Genomic DNA, 8947 nt, shown 5'->3' on the forward strand with positions numbered 1-8947 from the left:
CCCCGCGCGTGCCCGTGGGCCCCGCGCCTCTGCTCCGGGCGTGGCCGCGTGCGCGTCCCCGCGCCCCCCCCCCCCGCCCACGCGCGTCCCCGCCCCTCGCGTGCCCCCGCCCCAGTCCCGCCCCCCCCCCCTCACCCCCCCCCCCCAGCTCAGCACCGGGGACAGCTCCGGGGCCGCGCGCACCTCGCACGGCCGGGCACGCGCACACGGGCACGCGCCCCCAGCCCGGGCACGCGCCCGCCCCGCGCCCCCCCCCCTCCCCTCGACCCCTCCCTGCCCCGGCGCTGCCCATCCCGGTGCCGGTGCCGCTCCCGGTGCCGCTCCCGTTCCCGGTCCCGGTCCCGGTCCCGTCTCTGCCCCCCCCCGGGCAGCCAAGCGGCGAGCGGGGCTCGGGCCCGTCCGCAGCCGGTACCGGGGCTGCACCGGGAGCGCGGCCGCCATGGGCCGGGCCGGGCGCTGAGCCCCCCCCCCCCCCCCCAGCACCCCCCTCCCACCGCCGCCACCGGCACCGCGGCGCCCCCCCCCCCCCATCCCCCCCCCCCCAAAAAAAAAAAAAACCCCTCCTCCCCCTCCCCTCCCCTCCCGCCCACACCGGGGGGCTCCGGGGCGGGGCGGGCCCGGGCTGTGCCGGCAGCCGCCGGGGCCGCGGCTCGGGAGCCCCTTCGGGAGAGCGGCCGGGATCTACCGGGAGCGCCGGGAGCGCCGCCCCCCGGGCAGAGCTGCCCCCGCCCCGCCGCGCCCCGTCCCCGGAGCCGGAGCCGAGCCCCGGGGCCGCCTCGTCCTTTGTGTGCGGCGCGGCCGGGCCGGCACCGGGCACCGGGAGCCGGGCACCGGGCACCGGCACCGGGCACCGGGAGCCGCGAGCTGGGCTCCGGGAGCCGCCCGGCGGCATCCGCAGCATCGAGCCCCGGCGGCGGCCCCGAGCCCCGGCGGCGGCCCCGGGAGCGGCGGCGGCGGCGGCGGCGGCGGCAGCGGGGCCCTTGGCCCCCCCGGTGTCCCCATGAAGGAGCCGGACGCCATCAAACTCTTCGTGGGGCAGATCCCGCGGCACCTGGAGGAGAAGGACCTGAAGCCCATCTTCGAGCAGTTCGGCAAGATCTACGAGCTCACCGTCATCAAGGACAAGTACACCGGCATGCACAAAGGTACGGCCCCCCCGGGACCCCCCCGGACCCCCCGGGACCCACCGAGACCCCCCCGGGACCCCCCGGCACCGCCACCGCCACCGGGAGCCGCCGCCAGCCCCGGGCACGGCCCCTGCGCGCGGCCGCCGGCATCAGGCGGAGCCCCCCCCCCCCCTCCCTCACCCCCCCCCCCGTCGGGCGTCGGGGGCAGCCCCGGGTGGGGGGGGGCAGAAACGGTCCGGGCACAGCCCCAGGCGCTGGGTACCCCCCCCATAACCTGGATACCCCCCCCCATAACGTGGGTACCCCCCCCATAATCTGGGTACCCCCCCAGCCAGCCCCATAGCCTGGGTGCCCCCCCATACCCAGCCCCACAACCCGGGGGCAGCCCCAGGCACTGGGTACCCCCCCCCATAACCCTGGTACCCCCCCAAATCCAGCCCCACAACCCGGGGGCAGCCCCATACCCAGCCCCATAGCTCTGGGTGCCCCCCCCCGTACCCAGCCCCAGGCACCGCACACACCATCGGGGGGAGGGGGGGGGGCGAGGAGCGGCCGTACAGGAGGTGGGGGTGGCGGGGGGGGGGGCTCGGGGTGCTGCGGGGGTGTCGGCTGCTGGGGGGGGGCGGGGGGGGTGAGGGGAGCGGGGGTGGGGGCGTGCGATGGGTGTGGGGCGTGCGATGGTCGCACGTAGGGTGTGCAATGGGGGGGGGAGCGTGGTGGTTGTATGGGGTGTGATGGGTGTGTGGGGGGGTGATGAGTGTGTAACGGGTGGGGGGGTGTGCAACGGGCGTGCAATGGGTGGAAATGGGGTGTGTGATGGGTGTATGGGGTGTGATGGCTGTGGGGGGTGTGCAATGGGTGTGGGGGGGGCACGCAGCGGTTGTGTACGGGGTGTGATGGGTGTGCAGTGGGGGTGCAGTGGGGGTGCGGCGGTTGTTTATGGGCTGTGATGGGGGTGTGGGTGTGCGGTGGTTGTGTACAGGGTGTGATGTGTGTGGGGGGGCGTGCAATGGCCGTGTGTAGGGTGTGCGGCAGTTGTGTACGGCTGTGATGGGTGTGGGGGTGTGCAACGGGTGTGTGGGCGTGCGATGGTTGCGTACGGGTGTGATGGGTGTGCAGCGGGTGTACAACGGGTGTGCAAGGTGCCCAATGGGTGTGCAATGGGTGTGTGGGTGTGCAGTGGCTGTGTACGGGGTGTGATGGGTGCCCAGTGGGTGTGTAATGGGTGTGCAATGGGTGTGCAAGGTGCGGGTGTAGGGGTGCGGGTGTAGGGGTGCGGGTGTAGGGGTGCGGGGGGTGCCCGGTGCCGTGGGCCCCGCGGCATCTCCCAGGCCCTGGGGCTGGGCCGGGCCGGGCCTGAGGCTGTGGGGGGGGGGGACACAGACACAGGGGGACACCCCCGAGGGGTCCCAGCCCCGGAGCACGGCCCGGGGGGGGGTGTGTGTGTGTGGGGGGGGGGGGGGGCAGGACGGGGCCGTGCCCCCCAGCGCCCGCTGTGCCCCCAGGATGCGCCTTCCTCACCTACTGCGCCCGCGAGTCGGCCCTGAAGGCGCAGAGCGCCCTGCACGAGCAGAAAACGCTCCCGGGGGTGAGTCCTGGGGGGGGGGCACCCCCCCCACCCCCTGCATCACACGGCCCCCCCCCCCCCCCCACCCCACACATACACCAGGGAGGAGCCTGGGGACCCCCGGTGCCTTCACCCCCCCCCCAACGTCCTCACCCCAAAATAGGGGTCCTGAGGGGGGTGGGGGGGGGTGTCCCCGTGTGCCCCCCCCCTCCCAACATCTGCCCCCGGGGGGGGGCGAACCCCCCCGAGAGGGGCCCGGCGCTAACGAGGCCCCGGCGCTAACGAAGCGCTGCCAGGCGGGCTAACAAAGCCACCGGGGGGGGCGGAGGGGGGGGGGGGGCTGCCTTTATTTGTAGCTCCGAGCATTTTGGGTGCCCCCCCCCATGAATTTTGGCCTGGGATCCCCCCAGCCGCGAGGATGCTGGGGGGGGGGTTGGGGGTCCCCGTCACGGGGGGGGGGGCCCAGCCTGGTGGCCCCCCCTCGCTGTCCCCAGGGAGCTTTGGCTTCGCTGGGGATAATCCGGGGGATTGGGGGCCGTAAATCCCCGCGGGGGGGGGATTATTTTGTCGGGGGGGGGGGGAATTAGGGGGGGCACCGCCCCAGCAACCGCCCCCAGCGGGGATGGTACCGGGGAGGGGGGCAGGAGGCAGGGAGGGGGGGCCCCGAGCTGTGCCATGGGGGGGGGGGGTTGGATTTTTTTTTGGGGGGGGGGTCTGATGGGGTCCCGGAGCCCAGTGCCCCCCCTCCCCTGATCCCCCCAGGGCTGATCCCGGGATTAGCGGGGGATTAGCGCCCCCCCCACCCCCCCGGGGGGGGCATTTCCAGCACCATCTGGGGCCGGAGGGGGGGGGGGGGCACAACCTTCGCTTTCTGCTTGGATAAAACGGGGGGGGGGGGGCGAGGGGTGAGCCGGGGCTGAGCCCCCCCCACAGCCCCTCCCCCATCCCGGGGGGGGGTTCTGCGCCCCCCCCCGCCCCCCCCGCCCCCCCCCGCCCCGTCATTGTTTATGGCGGCGCTGCTGATGTCAGCGCGTTGCCGGGCAACGGGACGGGGAAATTGGGGATGAGGAGGCGGTTGCCATGGAGCGCGGCCGTTGCCATGGTTACCGCGCATCTGTGCCCTCCCCCCATCCCCCCCCCCCCCGGGGGGTTACCGGAGGGAGGGGGGGGGGCAGTTACCGGTGGGGGGGGTGTGGGGGGGGCGGGGGCGCATCCCCGGGGTCCCCCCCGCGGTTGCCCGGTAACGGGACGCGGTGACGCGGTGTTGCCATGGCGACGGGAGCATCTGGGGGGGGGCGGGAGGGATGGGGGGATGGGGGGGGTCGGGGTGCTTTGGGGGGGGGTCCGGGGGGGGGGTCCGTGCCCCCATCCCGCGCTGTCGCCCCCAGATGAACCGGCCCATCCAGGTGAAGCCGGCCGACAGTGAGAGCCGAGGAGGTGCGGACACCCCCCTGAGACCCCCCCCGGACCCCTTTGGGACCCCCCCCGGGGACCCCATCCCTGGGGGTCTCATCCCGCCCCATCCCTTGCCCCCATTCCCGGGGGTCCTGCCCCATCCTGTGCCTCCACCCCCATCCCAGGGGGTCACATCTGTGTCCCGTCCCCCCCCAGTCCCCTTCCCGGGGGTCCTGTCCTATCCTGTGCCCCCACCCGCATTCTGGGGGTCCCATCCTGTCCCCCCCCGGGTCCCCATCCTGGGGGTCCCATCCTGTCCCATCCCATGCCCCACCCCCATCCCAGGGTCCCATCCTGGGGGTCCCATCCTGGGGGTCCCATTCGGTGCCCCCACCCCTACCCCAGAGGTCCCACCCTGGGGGTCCCACCCCGGGGGTCCCACCCCGTCCCATCCCGTCCCCGGGGGGGTCCCCCCCCCCCACGGCCGCGCTGTGCCCGCAGAGGACCGCAAGCTGTTCGTGGGGATGCTCAGCAAGCAGCAGGCGGACGAGGACGTGCGCAAGATGTTCGAGCCCTTCGGCACCATCGACGAGTGCACGGTGCTGCGCGGCCCCGACGGCACCAGCAAAGGTGGGGGGGGCTCCGTGGGGCCGGGGGGGCGCCGGGGGGGGCGCTGACCCCGCTGACCCCGCCGCCCCCAGGCTGCGCCTTCGTCAAGTTCCAGAGCCACGCCGAGGCCCAGGCCGCCATCGCCGCCCTGCACGGGAGCCGCACGCTGCCGGTGAGACGCCCCCGGCCCCCCCATGTCCCCCCGTGCCCCCCCTGCCACTGCCCCCCCACCAGCACCGTCCTCATGGCCACCGTCGTCCCCGACCCGCAGCATCCCCATTGTGCCCACTGCCCCCACCAGCCCCACAGCACCACGTCCTCGTCCCGTCCCCATCCCAATCTCATCCCATCCCCGTCCCATCCTAAATCTCATCCCGATGCCATCCCAGTCCCAGCCCCATCCCCATCCCAATCTTTGTCCCCTTCCCATCCCAATCCCAGCCCAATCGCAGCCCATCCGCACCACCATCCCCTCCCCATGCAATCCCCACCTTTATTCCCATCCCATCCCATCCCATCCCATCCCATCCCATCCCATCCCATCCCATCCCATCCCATCCCATCCCATCCCATCCCATCCCAATCTTCATCCCGTTCCCATCCCATTCCCATCCTATCCCCATCCTCATCCTAAATCCCTACTCCATCCCAGCCCATTCCATCCCATCCTAAATCCCATCCCCATCCTGTTTCCATCCTGTCCCCATCCTATCCCTGCCCCCCTCCCATCCCCATCCTACCCCACCCCGTCCCATTCCCATTTTGTTCCCATCCCATCCCCACCACCATCCCCACCCCATCCCCATCCCGCCCCATCCCTTGCCCCATCCATGCCTGGTGACACGGGGCCATGCCCCCCCCCTGCCCCCCCCCCAGGGCGCCTCGTCCAGCCTGGTGGTGAAGTTCGCGGACACGGAGAAGGAGCGGGGGCTGCGGCGCATGCAGCAGGTGGCCAGCCAGCTGGGCATGTTCAGCCCCATCGCCCTCCAGTTCGGCGCCTACAGCGCCTACACGCAGGCGGTAGGGGGGGCACGGGGGGCAGGGGGGGTACGGGGGGGGTGGACCCCATGTTGGGTGAGGGGTGGCCCCAGGGACTGCGGGGGGTAGGGGGAGACGGACCCCTGATGGACCCTGAGGTCCAGGGGTGGGATGTGGGGGGGGTCATGGGGACACAGGGGGGTCATGGGGATGGAGGGGTCGTGGAGATGGGGGGGTCATGGGGACGTGGTGGGGACAGGAGGTGCTGGAGCTCAAAATCCAAGGTGGGGTCATTGGGGGGTGGGCACAGGGAAATGATCGGCCTCAGCATCCTGGGGGGGCCACAGGGGAAAAGATGGGGACCCCCATGGGACGGGGGGGGACACAGGGAGATGGTGGGGCCCACGAGGCACATGGGGACCCCGGGGTGACACAGAGGGGATGAGGACCCCCATGGAGGGCCCGGGATGGAGACCCCGGGGTGCTGGGCTCCGGGGTGACAGCCACCGGGGGGGGGGGTCCCGCTGCCCCGGGGGGGTGCCGGGGGCCGGTGCCCGGTGCCAGGCGCTGTCCCCGCAGCTGATGCAGCAGCAGGCGGCCCTGGTGGCCGCGCACTCGGCCTACCTCAGCCCCATGGCCACCATGGCCGTCCAGATGCAGCACATGGGCACCGTCACCCCCAACGGGCTCATCGCCACCCCCCTGCCCCCCTCCTCAGGTCGGTGCCGCGGGGGGGAAGGGGACGGGGACACGGGGCGGGAGGGGGCTGGGCGGGGGCACCAGGGGTGTGGGGGGCACAGGGAAAGGGGTGGGGGGCAGCAGGAGCAGGGATGGGGACACGAGGGATGGTGATGGGGAGGTCGGGGGGGGGCACCAGAGGAGGTGGTGCCAGGGATGGGGACACGGGGGGGGCGTGGGGGGACCTTGGGGACATGGACCCCATGTGGGGGGGGGACATGGAGGTGGCACCAGACCCGGAGCCACCAACCTCACAGATATTGGGGCCGGGGAGGGGGATGCAGAGGGATGGGACTGCCGGGGGTGGCCGTGCCCCCGGGGCGCAGTGACGAGGGGCAGGGTGCGAGGTGCCCCCCCCGGGCCGGGGGGGTGACGGGGGTGTCCCCGCAGGAACCAGCACGCCGCCGGCCATGGCCGCCACCCCGGTGCCCGCCATCGCGGCCCCGCTGAGCGTCAACGGCTACAGCCCGGTGCCGGCACAGCCCGCGGGGCCGCCCGCCCCCGAGGCCGTCTACGCCGGGGGGGTCCCCCCGTTCCCAGGTGCCCGCCGCCGCCCCCCCCTGCCCGCCCCCCTGCTGCCCCCCACCGCCCCTAACAGCCCCCGCTTTGCCCCCAGCCCAGAGCCCCGCCGCCCCCGGGGACCCCCTGCAGCAAGCCTACGCCGGCATGCAGCACTACACAGGTCGGGGGGGCTGGGGGGGGGCGCTGGGGGTACTGGGGGGGGTACTGGGTGCACTGGGTGGGCACTGGATGGTGTTAGGTGGGTACTGGGGGACACTGGGAGGGTGCTGGGAGGCACTGGAGGGCTGTTGGGGAGCACTGCATGGCACTGGGGGGGCATTTAAGAGCCCTGGCTGCAGTTGGGGGGGTAGAGGGGGTGTATAGATTTGGGGGGGGGCACTGTGAGGACACTAGGGGTGGGGGGGAGGCACTGCATTACTTTGGGGGGGGCACCTGGATGGTTCTGTGGGTGGGGAGGGGGAACCACCACAAGGCTCTGGGGGGCACTGGGCTGGGGGGGGGTGTGGGGGGGGGACGTGCTGACCCCCTGTCGCCCACGCAGCCGCCTACCCCGCAGCCTACGGGCTGGTGAGCCCGGCCTTCGCCCCCCCGGGGCCCCTGCTGGCCCCCCCGCCCCCCCCGCAGCAGCAGCAGCGCGAAGGTGAGAGCACCCCGGGACCCCCGGACCCCCCCCTTCAAAGGGCGCTGGGCTCGGGGTGCCCAGTGGGGGGCGGGGGGGGGGGTTGGGGTCATCCCAAGGGCGGTGGGGGTGGGTTTTTTTTTTGGGGGGGGGGGCACGGGGGGGCGCAGGGTTCCGGGTGCCCGCTGTGATGCCGCTCCCTCCGCAGGCCCCGAGGGCTGTAACATCTTCATCTACCACCTGCCCCAGGAGTTCGCCGACACCGAGATCCTGCAGATGTTCCTGCCCTTCGGCAACGTCATCTCCGCCAAGGTCTTCGTCGACCGCGCCACCAACCAGAGCAAGTGCTTCGGTAGGGACGGGGGGCACGGGGACACCGGGAGGGACATGGAGACAGCAGGGACATGGGGACACCAGGAACACGGTGACACCAGGGGCTTGGGGGGCGTCAGGGACACTGCAGACACCGGGGTCACTGGGGACACAGCAACACCAGGGACATGGGGGGCACTGGGGACACCAGGGACATGGGGACACCAGGGACATTGAGGACATGCCCAGGGACCTGGGGCTGTCACAGGTGGGGACACCTTGGCCTGGTCGCAGGGCTGTGGGGGGGCTGTGGGGGGGTCACAGCCTGCCCAGGGCACGGGGCCGTCCCGGCTGGAGCGCTCCCAGCCAGCACACACAGGGGACAGGGACAGCACGGGGGGGGTGCGGGACGTCCCCTGGGGGAGCCACCGTGGGGCAGGGGCAGCCGCGGCCGCCCTGTCCCCAGCGCCCCCCCTGCCCCCCCCCAGGCTTCGTGAGCTTTGACAACCCGGCCAGCGCGCAGGCGGCCATCCAGGCCATGAACGGCTTCCAGATCGGGATGAAGCGCCTCAAGGTGCAGCTCAAGCGGCCGAAGGACGCCAACCGGCCCTACTGAGCCCGGTGAGCCCCCCCAGGACCCCCCCGCAAACCCCACAACTCGTTGGGGGTGTGGGGGTCCCACCTGCTCCCCCCCCCCCCAGCACTGCTTAATGCCCCCCCCCCCGCCCATCTCCCCTCTCGCCAGGTCTGGAGGTGCCGGAGCAGCACCCTTGGGTGCCCCCCCCCAGTTGCAGAGCGGCCCCCCCCGGGACACCCCAGTGGTGCCCGTGGGGGGCTCAGTCCTGCTGGCGGGAGGGGGGGGGGGGGGCACACACAGACCCCCCCACATGCTCAGGAAGGATGGACACCCCCTCCTCCCCCCCTGGACCAATCTGGACACCCCCAGCACCCCATGTCCCGTCAGCCTGGGGGGGAGGGGGGATGGGATGGGACCCCCCCTCCCCATCACCCCCGCTGCCCCCCAGGGGGGAACCCCCTGCTTGGAGCTTTTTTCTCACCAAACAGGACCAAAACCAGCTC

At 73.3% G+C, this 8947-nt stretch overlaps 1 protein-coding gene across 1 annotated transcript; it reads left to right on the plus strand.

Moving 5' to 3' along the window:
• The first annotated feature begins 950 nt into the window (after window positions 1–950).
• On the plus strand, window positions 951–8732 carry CELF3 (CUGBP Elav-like family member 3). Its single transcript, XM_082780605.1, has 13 exons — window positions 951–1145; window positions 2633–2715; window positions 4083–4131; window positions 4591–4719; window positions 4791–4870; window positions 5575–5718; window positions 6256–6394; window positions 6805–6954; window positions 7031–7096; window positions 7478–7576; window positions 7764–7907; window positions 8356–8488; window positions 8613–8732. Exons 1-12 carry the CDS (start codon window positions 1001–1003, stop codon window positions 8481–8483), a joined length of 1356 nt encoding a protein of 451 aa, XP_082636731.1. The 5' UTR covers window positions 951–1000; the 3' UTR covers window positions 8484–8488; window positions 8613–8732.
• The last annotated feature ends 215 nt before the right edge of the window (window positions 8733–8947 follow it).

Source organism: Aythya marila, assembly GCF_965140915.1.
Source record: "Aythya marila genome assembly, chromosome: 29".
Lineage (NCBI taxonomy): Eukaryota > Metazoa > Chordata > Aves > Anseriformes > Anatidae > Aythya > Aythya marila.